The 15950-nt window shown below is 29.5% G+C and overlaps 1 protein-coding gene and 1 pseudogene across 1 annotated transcript; both read left to right on the top strand.

Moving 5' to 3' along the window:
• Nucleotides 1–381: 381 nt before the first annotated feature.
• LOC108481645 (putative disease resistance protein At1g50180) lies at nucleotides 382–7063 on the top strand. The gene is made up of 4 exons (XM_017784754.2): nucleotides 382–1678; nucleotides 4610–6401; nucleotides 6672–6723; nucleotides 6873–7063. Exons 1-2 carry the CDS (start codon nucleotides 658–660, stop codon nucleotides 6382–6384), a joined length of 2796 nt encoding a protein of 931 aa, XP_017640243.1. The 5' UTR covers nucleotides 382–657; the 3' UTR covers nucleotides 6385–6401; nucleotides 6672–6723; nucleotides 6873–7063.
• A 5044-nt stretch (nucleotides 7064–12107) lies between these two features.
• LOC108481644 (indole-3-acetic acid-amido synthetase GH3.17-like) lies at nucleotides 12108–15473 on the top strand (annotated as a pseudogene).
• Nucleotides 15474–15950: the final 477 nt, after the last annotated feature.

Genomic DNA, 15950 nt, shown 5'->3' with positions numbered 1-15950 from the left:
TTTGCCGAACTGAAATATTTATTTTAAGACTAACTATGTCTATTAAAAAAGTTTAATTTTATCTAATGAACCATGAAAGATCTGGCAGGATACTTTTTTGTCCTTTTATAATCAAAACAAAACGTATAGTATTGAGTTATTGGAATTATAGTTTGTATTAAAAGGAAAAGTATATGATTCCGTTTCTTTAATTTGTATGAATGAAATCCTTTTCTTGCTCTTTTAGCTTTATGGAGATAATTAATAGCTTTGGTGGGGGCAAACCAGTATTCTATTCCTACTAATTATGCGTTTAGTTACCTAAGCTGAGACTTGAGAGAATACTGTTTGGGGTTACAAATAACATATAATTAGATAAGCCAATGTCTATTGATTGATGTGGTTTAGTCATTTTCAAGCAGGAATTGGTTTTCCCTCTAGCCAACGAAGTTTATTGTGTTCCCCGTTTGTTCTTTGCTTCAAGCTTGCAGCTGGGAATGGTTAATAATTAATATGTTTTTCTTAAGCTTTTGTGCACCTTTTGCAATCACTTAAACCCGTTCCGCAAGCAGGATTGATTCTTTGTTTAGAACTTTAAACACAATAAAGGGGCAACATCAATGTCATCAGAAAACAAAGATTTTCTTTGCTTCGAATTTTTTTCTAAAAACAAAAATCATGGATTTCTCAGCCATTTCATCTGTTGTCCAGACTGTTGGGAGGTTGCTAACTCAGGAAGTCACATCGTTGATGGGCGTGAAGGACCAAGTTGAGGATTTGCAAAAGGAGCTTGAATGGATACAAAGTTTCCTGAAGGAGGCAGATGCGAGGAAAGTTGATAATGAGGTGGTGCGCACTAGTATTAATGAAATTAGAGAATTGGCGTATGATGCCGAAGATGTGATCGAGACTTTTGCTCTCAAAGTTGCACCTAGAAGGAAAGGAGGTTTCTCTAATGTCATCAAAAGATTTGCTTGCATCCTTAACGAGGGAGGGTTGCTCTGCCAAACCAAGTGCGAGATTCAGAAAATCACAGCCAGAATCACCCAATTGACTCGCCGATTACAAACCTATGATGTAAAACAGCCAAGGGATGGAGCAGGGTCAAGTTCTTCAAATCAAAGGCAGGAATTGAGGCGGCCTTATCCTCATATTGTCGACGATAACGTTGTTGGGTTGCATGATGATATCAAGAAGTTGGTGTCAATTCTTGTTGATGAGGAAAGCGGTTGCAAGGTTGTTTCCATATGCGGAATGGGTGGTCTTGGCAAGACCACTCTTGCCAAGAAAATATACCGCCATAGCCATGTTATTGGTCATTTCAATTGCTTGGTTTGGGTATATATTTCTCAACAATTCCAAAAAATAAGAGTTTGGAAAGACATTTTATCTAGTCTTCAAATTGTAAACAATACTGACAAAGATGAAGAATTAGCGGAGAAGTTACATAACTTCTTGAAGGATAATAAATGTTTGGTGATATTAGATGATATTTGGAGCATAGAGGCTTGGGATAGTCTTAAGTCTGCTTTTCCAGTTGCAATGAACAGTAACAGCAAGTTCTTGCTCACTTCTCGAAACAAAGAGATAGTTTCGCATGCAGATAGAAGAGGATACTTACATGAATTGCAGTGTTTAAACGATGATGAAAGTTGGAAATTATTTCAAAAGATAGCATTTTCACAAGCACATCCTACAGGTACTTATTATCTTTATCTTATTTTAATATATTTATTCTAGATTTATTGTTCAAGTTCTTTTGTTTATATTTTTATATTAAAAGTTATAAAGTAGATCAAAATTTGTGCATACAATATGTAAATTTAAAATAGTGTTATGCCGATAATTGTGTTAATAGTTTTAAAAATTGAATCAAATAAAAATTTTATGTACAAAATTATATAAATCAAAGTTCATATATAACAATGTACATTGAAGTTAAAATGTAATTTTAAGATTTATCCTTAAACTATCTATATAATTTAAGTATATAGTTTTTATTAATTTATTTGAAATTAAATTAAATATAATGCTCATTACTTTAATTAAATTGTAGTAGGTTAGCTTAAAATTAAGTGATTAAACTCTAAACTTTTAAATAGTTTTTTTATTAGAATTTTTAGAAGAATACTTATTTATTTTCAACTTAGGGTGGTAAATGAATACATAATAAAATAATCATATAATTTTTTTTAAATTTATGATAATTTGAAAGGTTAATTCACAATAAAGTATTTAAAATCCTTTTAAAAATTATGAGTAAAAATGTTAAAAAGATAATATTAAATAAAACATATATAATAATCAATTTTATGATAATATTTGTAAATGTTAGGTAAGCTACTAACCAAAAGTTGAAATTATTTGAATTTTTATGTTGATTAAGATTAGTCACTATAAAAATTTTATAATGTGTCATTTTAAGATTCTGCCACATCATTATTTAGAAAATAAAAGAATATATAAATTTTCAAGTCTGACGTGGTGTAATATCGAATGTCACATACATTGCTCTAATAACCGAACTAATGGTTGAATCGATCAAACTCTGGTTCTCGATTCAATCGATTTGGTCGATTCAACTAATAGACCAACAATAATTAATTAATTAAAACTTTAATTTTTTTTAAAAATCATTAAACTTGTTTAGTCTATTCAACTATTAGTTTTTGTTCTAGTTTTCGATTTTTACTGATTTGAGCAATTTCGATTTAATCGATTCAACCCCTTTGTAACATTGCACAAACTTTTTAATTGGTTATAATAAAAGAAAAAATTCTAAAAATATAAAGAATTCTGATTTTTTTCTGAAATCATAAAAATTCTAAAATAATAATGCAAAATAAACTTTTTAAAAATTATAAAATTAAAAAAAACTAAAATTACAAAAATTATAAAACTCTTAAGAATTTATAATTTTCTTAAATTATAATTATATTCTATATAAATTTAAAAATTAAAATTATTAAAAAGTGATTTCATAAGGATATTATTTTATATAAATTCAAAAATTATTAAAATATTATTTTTATATCAATTAAACCTTTTCTAGTATTAAAATTTTAAAAATATTATTTTTGGCTCAAATCCATTCAAGTGTATATTTTTTCTATCAATTTTTAAATTTTCTAAAAAATAATGGCAATTTTTCCTCAAAATAAAAACTAATGATTAATTTTTCATTTGAAAAATAAATTTGTAAAATTTTGTAAATAAAAAATATTTTTATCTTTCTTAATTTAAATTTTCTATAATTCAAATTTGTATATATAATTTTTTTATAATGTTAGAAATAGATTTTGAATGTTTTAGAACGCTTTTAACAATTTTGTAATTTCATAAAATAAATTTTATGATTTTTAGTTTAAGATTTTTTTGTATTATTATAATTTTAGGAAAAAATATAATTTTTTGGATTTTTAATATTTTTATTATTATTGTATAAATATTTCCTTTTACATTGATGATATTTGTTTGATGTAACTTTTCTTTTAAGTATGCCATAATTTTATTACGTTTGGAGAATATAGAATAATTAAATGAAAGTGTAATTATTAATATAGTAATTATGTTATCTTGTAACAACAAAGAATTTTAATTTTTAAACATATTTGGTTAATAAAGTGTAATTACATTGTAATTTACTATGTCATATTTGGTAGTACAAATTTTAATTACAAAATTACATAATTTTTCAAAATATTAATAATTATAAAAAATTATTAAGTTCTACTTCTTCTATGTATTCTCTAAGTATAGATCATCTCAATTTTACTTATGATTAAAGTTATAAAATATGCAACATGTTAATACGATACAACATTTTTTTATACTATACTAATGTGATGTTAATATAGGAAATAGTTTTTAGAACAATAAATATCTTCTTAATCACATTTTGAAGTATTAAATGTCTTAAATTAAAGAGTTCATTGATTGTCTATGATACTTGTGTCGACACTATTCTCTTAAATGGTACCATACTCCACGATATAGTGCAAGAATACATTTTCCATTTCCATAATTAACATCGACCTTATAATATTTGCGTTTACAATCCAAATAGTTTGTAGCTTTAATTATAAAACTTATATAAATTTAATTTGAAAAAGATTTATACTAGGTTATATTCCTTTTATAATAATGTATAAATTAAGTAAAAATAATAATTTATAATTTATAATATATAACTTTTATAAAAAAATTTAAAATTGTCGATTACTTTGAAAACAATTCTAATAAATAATGTAATGTTTTTGTGGAAACTTTATAAAGAAAAATAAATTATGATTAAAAATTATATATATATATATTTTTTTATGAATAAGCATATTGTTTTTATGATATATAGTATGGACATATAAATAAGTTTAGAACACTTTTATAACATATAAATTATTTTTATAATAAATTTTTGGTCATAACATATATAATATGTTATATTCGAAAAGTTAAAAACATTAATTTTATTTATTTATTTTTAGTAATTTGATTAAAAATTTAAATTAGATTTTACTTAATTTGTAAGAAATCACATACGATGATGTCTTTTTTATTATTGAAAGAAATGAAAAGCTGTATGTGATGCTAACGATGAATAGTAATTATGTTTTTTATTTTTATTTTTCAGAAAACATAACTGATGCAAAAATGGAAGAATTGGGGAAGGAAATGGTTCATCAATGTGCAGGGCTGCCGTTAGCCATCATTGTATTAGGAGGCATTTTGGCTACAAAGAGTTCAATACATGAATGGCAAATTGTGCATAAAAATGCTAAATCATACTTGAAGAAAGGTAAAGGTGCCCAACATATTGAGCATGTGTTAGCCTTGAGTTATGATAATTTGCCACCTTATTTAAGATCATGTTTCCTTTATCTGAGCCAATTTCCAGAAGATTACGAGATACCTGCAGAAAGATTGATTCAGCTATGGATTGCAGAAGGCATTGTTTCATCAACAGAGGATGACGGAAATGGAGAAGAAGTTATGGAGGATGTTGCAGAAGGCTTCTTAGATGAGCTTGTGGAAAGGTGTATGGTTCAAGTCGGGGAAAGAGACCCAACCTTGAAGGTCAAAACTTGCCACATGCATGATCTAATGAGAGATCTTTGCCTGTCAACAGCAAAGAAAGAAAATTTTCTCAGCATCATCAATGATTCCTCATTGTCTCCATCCAATACGAGGGCAGTCCGTAGAATTGTTGTACATCAACACATTCATGTTCAGCGCATTAAAAGTAGTATCCCTCTTAGATCCATTTTGTTCTTTTGGCACCCGTTTGTTATGGAATCGGAACCCGATGAGGTTGATTTTTGGTGGTTTGTCTGGGTTGTTAGTCTAATTTTGAAATGGCAGAGATCTTGGAACATGTTTGGAAATTTTAAAAAGCTTAGAGCTCTAAGCTTTGAAGGAGGAGCGAAAGGATATTCGGGAGTTAAGTTATCTAGTGCTATAGGTAATCTCATCCATCTTAGATTCTTGAATTTAGGTGATATTGCATTCAGTTGTCCACATATCCCTTCATCTCTGGGCAACTTAAGGTGTTTGCAAACCTTGAATTTAAGAATTTATAGTTTTCTTGATGATGGTGTTATGAATGTACCTAACATAATATGGAAGTTGGAACAGTTAAGACATCTGTATCTCACGGATAGGATGACTGATAAGACCAAATTGAAGTTGCACACGTTGACAAACATTTTAACACTAATCAACTTCAACACAAGGAACTGCTTAGTTGCAGATCTTTCCAAGTTCACAAAACTTAGAAAGTTGGGAATTTGTGGGCCTTTCGATTTTAAGGAGGAGCTGGATAAGAATCTGCCAATTATAGCAAGTGACTGCCTTCGGTCCTTGTCTATTTGGAATGATAAAGGAATAGATCCGAAAGTATTAGCTCACCTCCTTTCGAGTTGTGTTAATTTGTGTGAGCTGATTTTAGAAGTGAAGATAGAGAAGTTACCAGATTTTCACCATTTCTCTTCGAGTATAGCTTATGTACACTTGATAAAGTGCAAGCTTGTGGAAGATCCTATGCCAACGCTAGAGAAGCTGCCCAACTTGAGGGTTCTGGAATTATATGAGAATGCTTTCATTGGAAAGGAAATGGTTTGCTCTGCACCCCATTTTCCTAAACTTAAGTCTCTAACCCTTAAATGCGTTTGGGATTTGGAGAAGTGGAAGGTGGAAGAAGGAGCCATGCCTGCTCTACGCCATTTGGAGATTAAACGTTGTGAAAAACTGAAGATGCTTCCAGATGGATTGAGATGCATTGCAACCCTCCAAGAATTAAAGATAGAGTATATGCCGAAGGAATTTAAAGATAAAATGGTGCAAGGAAGAGAAGATTTCTACAAAGTCCAGCATATTCCTTCCATCATATTTTCTAACTGTGACGTATAATTATATATCCTTGTCGGGTAACTTTACAATCTATACTCTAGATGCTTGGTTCTTTTCTTTCTTTTTTTTTTTTTTTGGCATATTTAATCTCTACTTTGTGTTAAAAACCTATGAATTCAGGGTATGCATTTATAATCTGTTCTTCTCCTCTGTAGAACTGTCAATTTCATTCTACTTTCATTCCTTTTCTTTGAAATAATTTGCGTAGAATTTTTCGATTGGGGAAAAACAGAGTATGCATGGTTTTGCAAATTTGTAAATCAATGACACTGACATTCTTTTTTCAGGAGAACCAAGTGTCAAAGTGTGGTGTTGTGCTCAATTCGATTCATCAATAAGGTACTGAATTTGAACTAGGTTTCTTAAATCATGACGACAAGTACTTGTTCAATTTTGTTAATATTTCATTTGATAATCTTTTTATTTAGAAAATAATCAGACCTTGATTTCAACCTATGTTTAATAATGACTTGTATTGATTTTGCAAGTAAAAGGAGGGACTGCCATTTGTTTATGCTGATCTGTGGCCACCCTCGTTGTAAAATAGTCTATTTTGATGTTATATTGTATCATCTACCTTACGGTGTTTGTTGATCAATGAAACCTCTTTGGTTTGGTCTACAACTTGTAATTAAATACTCTTATTATTATCAATAATGACTCCTCAGCTTATTCTCTTTTCTGTTAATTTTAGTTCTCTTTAGCTCAATTTTGCATGCCTCTCCTTGTTGCTGCAGCATATTTGGCTTTTGCAGATGATAAAGCCACTGTGTTTTGTTTCCTCGAGCTCCAGGAAATCAGCTTTGATCCCAAGCAGAAAAGATAACTCGAAGTACTCCTCCTATCTTTGACAGAACCTGCCCAATCTCTATCCGTAAAACCGGCCAGATTGTTGCTCAATTCTTTCACATATCTCAACCCCTGCATCTTTGTTCCTTACAAGTACTTGAGTACTCTCTTTGCAGCAGCATAATGAATCTTGCTCGGCTTGCTCATGAACCTCGAAAGAACACTTACTGGCTGAACAATATCAGGCTTTGTATTAGTGAGATAAATCAGAGATCCCACTAAGCTTCGGTAAAGCTTCTCATCAGCCATCTCTGTCATCATCTTGCTGCAACTTCTCATTAAATGCCATTGGCGTAGGCGTTGGCTTGCAAGTCGACATTTGAAACTTCTTTAATAGATCCTCCACATATTTTTCCTGCAAAATAAAAATCTCGCCACTTGATTGCTTGACTTGAAACTAGAGAAAATATTTCATAAAGCCGAGATCAACCATCTCAAACTCTTTCATCATGGCTTTCTTAAAATCTTCAACCATCTTCATACCGATTCTCGCATAGATCACATCATCAACGTAAACGCAAACTATTACAAAAGTGCTGAAAGTACGAGTCAATCTTACTGTTCTAGGCTCGATGGGCTTGTTTTAACCCATAAAGACCCTTACAAAGCTGATACGCTTTTTCTTCCTTTCCCGTTACAGCATATCCTTCAATCTAGTGTACATATACTTCTTTTTCCAACTATTCATTCAAGAAGGCTCGATATGCCGCCAATCAGTGAGCAGATATTATATTGGGGTATTCGGGGAACTCGAATGCATGCGACGCATCAGGATCTATGCTCGATATGTGCGATCCAGGGCTATTGCGTGCAACAGTGCCATGACTCAAGCTCTTAATCGAATGGGCGTAAACATTTTCATCATCATCCACACATTCATTGTCGATATCATTTGGGACCTCATCTACATTGGGGTCACTAAAATCTTCACCCTTATTATCAGAATCATCATTATTATCGAATCCATCTTCACCATCCAAATCGGTCTCAATCATAACTGGATGTATCTGTAAACAGGGACTCGAATTAAGGTTGTTATATGCAGTCTGAGCATAGTGTGGATTTTTGGCCCATCTCAATGTCACTCCACCACCAGATGATTCTACTCATCCAACATTAAGATCGATGTCCAACCTGCACATAGACGATCGCCTATCGACACAAGTCTTGAACTTCATAATGTTGAGTTAATGGAATGACATCTTCAACGGGCTCCACATCCGTTAACTTGGCAAACAATTGAACATATTCAGTGTTCACCATCCCATTAGGGCAGTATATTGTGACTATTGTCTCCACGTCTTCATCATCTAAAAGTTTAATTGTAATGACCCGAATTTTTACAGTTATCGAAAAAGTGCATTTTCGAGTCTCCGTTTCTGAAAAATAGATTTGTAAATAATTATTAAAAATTTTTACGAAGTTAAGAGAGTTATTAATTAAAGTTTAATGAAGCAAATTAGCTTAAATAAAGGATAATTAGATAAAAGGATTAAAATGAATGAAGTGTGAAAGTTTAATTATAGGATAAAGAAATTGAAAGGACTAAATAAGTAAATAAGCCAAAGGAGTGCCAAGTGTATGGCAAAAATAAAATAAATGTGTAATAAGTATTATACATACATTTGTAATACATGTATGTATTTACTTATTATTTAAGTAAATAATTAATGTATTCATTATTATTAAATTGATATTATATGATGAATAGATTAAATAAAGACAAGTGTATGGTAATGATTTGGTACAAATGTATTAATAAAAATATATACATTTGTAATATATGTATTTGATATTAAATGGATATTTATTATTTAGTGAAAGATATTTATTAAATAAATAATTATATTATAATATATTTATATGATAAATAAATGTAAAATGAAAAGTGTACGGTGAGGATGAAATACAAATGTAATAATATATGTGTGCCTAAGTGTAAAATAAATATTTGATATTAAGTAGATATTTAATAAAATTATTATTATTATTATTGTTATTATATATTATATATATATAAAGTAAAACAAAAGAAAAAGGAGAGAAAAAGAAACAGAGAAGGAGACGAAACAGGGGAAAGAAAGGAAGGAAAGAAAAATAAAAGGAAAATTGGGGTTTTTGAAGCCTTAGGCTTTATTAGGTAAGTCAATTTGATCCCTTTTTTTGCAATTTTGATGTTTATGGAATTCTAGAGAAGAGTACTACATGAATTATATCAAAAGTTAGGAAGTTAATGAAATTTTATGTGTTGATTAAGTTGAACAAAAAGATGAATTAAGGGCTAAATTGATAGAAATTCAAGTTAGAAATGAAATAAGGATTGAATTGTAAAGTGATTCATAAGTTTTATGCTTTAAGGACTAAATTGAAAGAATTTTGAAGTTATGGTTTTATGATGAGAAATAGATAATTATGTCTAAGTTTGGTTAAAAATTTAGTAGAAGTAAAGTATGAATTAAGATAGAAAAGTAAGTGAATTTAGTTAGGATTAAATTGAAATTAAAAGTAGATAGAAAAGTAAGTGAATTTAGTTAGGATTAAATTGAAATTAAAAGTAGAAAATCAACATTTTGCACTAAGACTATTTTGGACAGCAGCAGTAGTCTAAGTTTGAAAAATCACCAAAAATTGTAGAAATTGAATTAGAGGATGAATAAAATATGAAATTAAAGCTTATTGAGTCTAGTTTCTTATAGAAGAAACATTATAAGAAATTGAATTGTAAATTATGAGATATAATTAATTTTGTGAGACAATGTCAGAATGAATTCGGGTTTCCCTGTTCTGAATTTGGAAAATCACCAAATATTGGAGAAAAATAATTAGAGGCTTAAAGTTATATTTTTAGAACCCCTAATGAGTCTATTTTCAGGATAAATCAACAGGAATATTATCCGAGTTTTTTACTGTGAGATAATTAATTTTTAGTGAAGAAGGGTCTAAACTGTCAGACAGCAGAACAGTGATAAATTTAAAGAATAAACTGTACTTATTGGCTAAACTAAAAATTCTGAAAATTTTATGGTAAGAAGATATATGAGTCTGGTTTCAGGGAAAATTAGCGGATCTTAATTTAGAGTTTTATAGATCCAGATATAAATAATTTAGTGACTATGACACAGATGGACAACTTGAATATTCATAAAAGTAAATAATAAAAATTATAGATAATGTTACTTACAAGTGTGTTATATACATTAAGGATGTGGAATGGAGAGGAGGAGGAGGAAAATATATAAGAATATTCAATTAGCATGGCTAATTTGCATGTTTTAAGCTCATGGACTAAATTAAATAAAAGTAAAACTTTAAGGGGTAAATTTTGTAAAAATGTCAACAATGACTAAATTGAAGGGAATGAATTGTTTTATTATCTAAATTAATAAATTGAATGAAATTATCAATTTAAGATTGGGTGAAATTTGGGAAGATGGTAAATTACCAATATGCCCCTAAATCTTGGTACTTCTGCAATTTAGTCAGGTAGATTCGTATATCCTGAATGAGCATGTAAATATGACAATTTAAGTATTGTATCGTATTTTATATGATATTTTGAATTGAATATATGAAAAGGATGTTATATGAAACATGAAAATGAATACTAAGTAATATAAATTAATTGAAATTATTCTGAAAATCTCGGTAATACCTCGTATCCTATCCCGGTCTCAAGTACGGGTATAGGGTATTACATTAATCTCAGTAAATTTTATAAGATTTGATGAAATTGGAAATTTATAAAATAGTTTCAACATTCTACACCCACAACGTCGAGCAAATTTTGCACTGATTTTTCCTTTCATGTCATTGACAGACACATTCTTTACAAATTACATTCCTATTTTTTTTATGAGATTAAAATATACAACCAACAGTTGTTTTTAAAATTACTTTATCGAAATGAACATATACGATGATATGGTTTTTCATATTCAATACTAATTCGAACTTTACTTTTGTTGTATAAAACACAAATCTTCCTCTCTTTTTTTCTTTTCTCCCCTTCTAATAAAAGATATTTTTTTTCTTCTCTGATATTGCTACAAAAAATTTCAATAAAATACTAGCTTTCAAAACTAAAAGATTGTTGGTCAGGTGGGTTGGGTATATATAACGGCCGGAGGTGCTGCATGACACGTCGACAACATCAATTAAAATATATATTTTAGAATTGAAAAAATAAAAATGAAAATAGTTAAGAAAAAGAAAAGTTGAAATGAAAAGAAAGGGCATGGGAGCCCGTGACCAACGAGTAAAAAAATTTTAACTTTCTGGGTGTTGCCTGACACGCCGACAATACTATTAAAAAATATTTTTTAACTCGGTATATTTATTTATTTTTGGGTATTTTTTAAAATTACATATCGGTGTCACCTGACGCAATGATGACACAAAAAAAATTCTTTTTTAAAAAAAAAACTAATCATGTTGTAATGATTGGAGGAAATTTTGGATGATGCAGTTAGAGTGTGTCAGGCAATACCGGTGAAGAACTATAGCAAATATCCATTTTTGTAAATAATTTTTTACTTACCCGATTTTGATAAATAATTATTCTTTTTACATTATTTGAGTAAAAAATTCCAAATATCCTCATTTCTACAATTTGCAAATCAAGTACCCCGTTTCTACAATTTTAATCTAATCGGAATAATTAATTAAACTGCCCCGAAGAAGGTGGATGTATACGTTAGGAGATTTGTTGCCTTTCATGTCGGTAAAAGAGTCCAAACCATCTCGAGATTTGTTTAGCTTCACATCTCATGTAATTAATATATAAAAAAAGCCCTATAAAGTTGCAAACACCGAGGCCATCCGCCGCTTTCCTGTATTATATATATAAAAAGCCTTATAAAGTTGCAAACAGCGAGGTGTTAATATTCTTAGCCAAGAAATTACAGTTAGGTTCAATGGAAATGTTCAATGGAAATTACAAAAGAATATGAAGATGGATTGAAGCTGATGGAAGAACTAACCACCAATGCTCAGCAAATCCAAGAACAGGTTTTGAGCCATATACTGACCACAAATGCAGGAACACAGTATCTGAGTCGATTCATCAATGGCGATGCCGACAAGCAATGCTTCAAAACCAATGTTCCCATTGTTACTTTTGAAGATATCAAGCCCTACATTGACCGGATCGCCAATGGGGAGACATCAAACATCCTTTTAACCCAACCTGTCCACGAGTTCCATTTAAGGTCTAAATTCTTGTCTTTCTTTTAAATTTTCTTGCTATATATGTTTCCTAGTTCCTACCATTTCAATTCCCTGTTTCATTATACGCAGCACTGGAACTTCAGGAGGCCTGCCGAAGTTGATACCTGTGACGGTTGAAACTTATAATCAAATTGCTGTTTATTATTTTGCCCTGTTGGGATCTCTGATGAATAAGTAAGAAACTGTACTGCATGTATGTATGTATGTGATATTTCAACCAAATCAGAAAACTAGCTAGTAAATGGGTTCTATTTATTCAGACAATTTGGATTTGGTGACTTAGACAAAACCGGCAAGAGATTGCAACTTTTGTTTGCCAAAACAGGGTCTGAAACCGCTGGCGGCCTCAAGGCAACAACTGTTCTAACTAGCATGTTGAATCAACCCCAGTTTAGAACCGCCATTCCCAAGCTTTTAACAAGCCCCATTGAGACAATCTTTTGCCCAGACAACAACCAGAGCATGTTCTGCCAACTACTCCTCGGTTTAATACACCGAGACGAAGTCGTTTCAGTCGGCTCGACCTTTGCCACCGTTGTGCTAAGAGCCATCAAGTTTTTAGAACAGTACTACGGAGAGCTATGCTCCAACATAAGAACGGGTCGAACAAGCGATTGGGTCACTGATCCTGGCTGCCGAAACATTGTAACATCGATCGTAAAGCTATGGCCTAAAGCCAAGCTCGTCGATGCTATTACCACAGGAGTTATGAGCCAATACGCTGAAACGCTTGAATTCTAGAGCGGAGGGCTGCCTTTAGTGTCAACTGGTTATATTTGCTCCGAGGCTATTTGTGGGATCAATTTAGAGCCTCTAAGTAAGCCTTTTGAGGTCTCTTACACATTCCTCCCCAACATGGCTTACTTTGAATTCCTTCCTGTGGAAAAAGACGGCGCAACCATGTCTGAACAGATTCAGTTTAATGCTAGACCTCTTGATCTTGTCAATTACTTGTTACAACTTATGGAGGTAAAATTCCTTATCTGATCTATAGCGATTAAAAAATCTTTTGCTATACTTACATTTAGAGTCCGTTTGTTTACATGTAAAAAATTTTACTGAAAATGTTTTCTACATTTTGCTATGTTTGTTTCATAGAAAATAGTTTGATCAAAGGAAAATAACTTACAGGTCAAGATAAAAACTTACCATTTTGAAAAGCGTAAGTTATTTTTCAGGAAAGAGCTCATCTATAAATAATTTTATTTTTATATAAAATTAAATTAAATCAAGTTTAATATTATTATATTGATAATAAATTTTATTTTTATTTTAAAAATATTTAAAATATTATATTTTTCAATATTATTAAACATACATATTTAATTATTTATATTTAGTCATATAATAAATTATTAATATAATAAATATAATTTATTATTTTAATAAATTATTTAATATTTCAATTTTATTTTAATAATAAATTTTAAAAATAATAATTTTAAATAATATTATTCACGTATTATTGAAAATATTCAATATTAATATTTCAATAATAAATATTTATTACAATTATAAATATATTAATAATAAATGTTTTACGATGTAAAGGTTAAAATATGTCATAAGTCTATGTACACTTCATGATTTGTAATTTAGTCTTTTTACTTTTATTTTCAAGAATTTAGTCCCTTTACTTTTCAAATTTGAAAATCAAGTCCAATTGTTGACATCGTTAATTTTTTTGTTAATTTTGTTGATGTCACATTTTTAAATAAAAATACTCACTTAGTAGTCATGTAATTAAAAATGACGTTGTAATGGATCTGAATTTAACATAATATTTTTAATACATGCAAAAACAATGTGAAATATAAAATTATAGATAAAAATAAATTCAATTAAATAATGAAAAAATAAAAAATTCAAATGTATATTTTTAATTGAAAACAACTTTTATGAAATATTTTAAGAAATCTACTAAACAACAAAAAAATATTTTATATAGATTTATCCAAATGCCAGAAAATATTAACTTTTCCAAAAAAGTAAATCATTTTCCAGAAATCATTTTCCGAAGTCATTTTCAGTGAAACAAACGGAACCTTAGGATTTGGTTCTTTTACTTTGACATAATTCTATCCCTTTATTTTACTTTTATAATTTAATTATTTTGGTTAAAATATTTATGTGCATTTTTACTTAAGAATACCTCATTCAGCATGATGAATTAGAACAAGTGCTTTTAAGAAACGATTTACATTGGTAAATTTAAGTGTCATAATTAAAGGTATAATTAAAATATGTTAAATTAAAGTTCAAGGACTAAAATCCAATTTTAAACATAATAGAAGGGCCAAAACTATAAATTGACCTAAAAGAAAAGTTTCATGTAATGATCTAACCTTGTCTTTGATAAGTATTTCTTTTTAGGATTATATCAATACAAAGTTGGAGACATTTTAAAGGTGATCGGTTTCCACAACAACACACCTCGATTTCAATTCATAGAGAGGCAGAACATTATCCTAAGTATCGAATCAGATAAAACAAGTGAATTGGATCTTTTAAATGCGGTGAACGAAGCAAAGACCCTTCTTGATCCATTAGGGTTCATCTTGAGATGGTACACTAGCCATGTTGATGCATCTTCAATACCAGGTCACTATGTCGTATTTTGGGAGCTCAAGGCAAAAGAAGGCAACGACAATATTGTAGGACTTGATAGGACGATAATGGCGGAATGTTGCTCTAGAATGGAAGAGTCATTGGGGTTTATATACAGATTGTATAGGAAGGAAAATGCAATTGCAGCTTTGGAGATGAAGGTTTTGAAGCAAGGAAGTTTTGAAGCATTAATGGATTACTATGTGTCTCAAGGAGCTTCTCTGAGCCAATATAAGGGATCTAGTTGCATTAAATCTAAAGAAGCCATAAAGATCTTGGATTCTAGAGTGATGGCAAGGTTTTTTAGCCCAAAGAAACCAAAGGAATTTGGTTAATTTTTACTTTTGGCATCATTCCAATTATAAAATTTAGTTGTTACCCAAATGATATAATAGAAATCTATCAGTTTTATATTATGTTAAATTGTAATTTTATATTATTTTTTATTTTTAAAGTTTCAATTCGACTCAAATAATATCTATTAAATTTATCAACTAAATAATGTAACTTTTACGAGTATTATGTAAAAATAATAATCTAACATGACATTACATGATTTTTCTATTACATGTTATAAAATTTTAATTAAATAAATGGTAAATTATAATTTGACCCTAAAAATAATAAAAATTATTTAATCCTAAAAACTACAAAGATATATGTTAATACAATGGCGAAATTACATTAATTCTCATGAAAATATATAACTCAATTTCACCTCCTGCCCTCAGAAAATCTTTGGCTTCGTCTTTGATGTCTATCACATAAGATTTTAAAGATAGCAAAATTCAACTTAATGAATTTAGTGACTAGTCTTATATTAGAAATAAAATTTTAAAAAATCACAATTTAAATATAAATCATAAAATTGATATAAAAATTTG

This window comes from Gossypium arboreum, chromosome 1, assembly GCF_025698485.1.
Source record: "Gossypium arboreum isolate Shixiya-1 chromosome 1, ASM2569848v2, whole genome shotgun sequence".
NCBI classification, from domain to species: Eukaryota; Viridiplantae; Streptophyta; class Magnoliopsida; order Malvales; family Malvaceae; genus Gossypium; species Gossypium arboreum.
Note: the sequence above shows the minus strand (reverse complement) of the source record. Positions and strands in the feature narration are given on the sequence as shown.

Excerpts from the sequence above, each read along its gene's own strand:
- LOC108481645 (XM_017784754.2), top strand. The coding sequence starts at position 658 with ATGGATTTCTCAGCCATTTCATCTGTTGTCCAGACTGTTGGGAGGTTG. Across the intron at positions 1,679-4,609 it reads TTCACAAGCACATCCTACAG|AAAACATAACTGATGCAAAA; the intron begins GTACTTATTATC and ends TTTATTTTTCAG.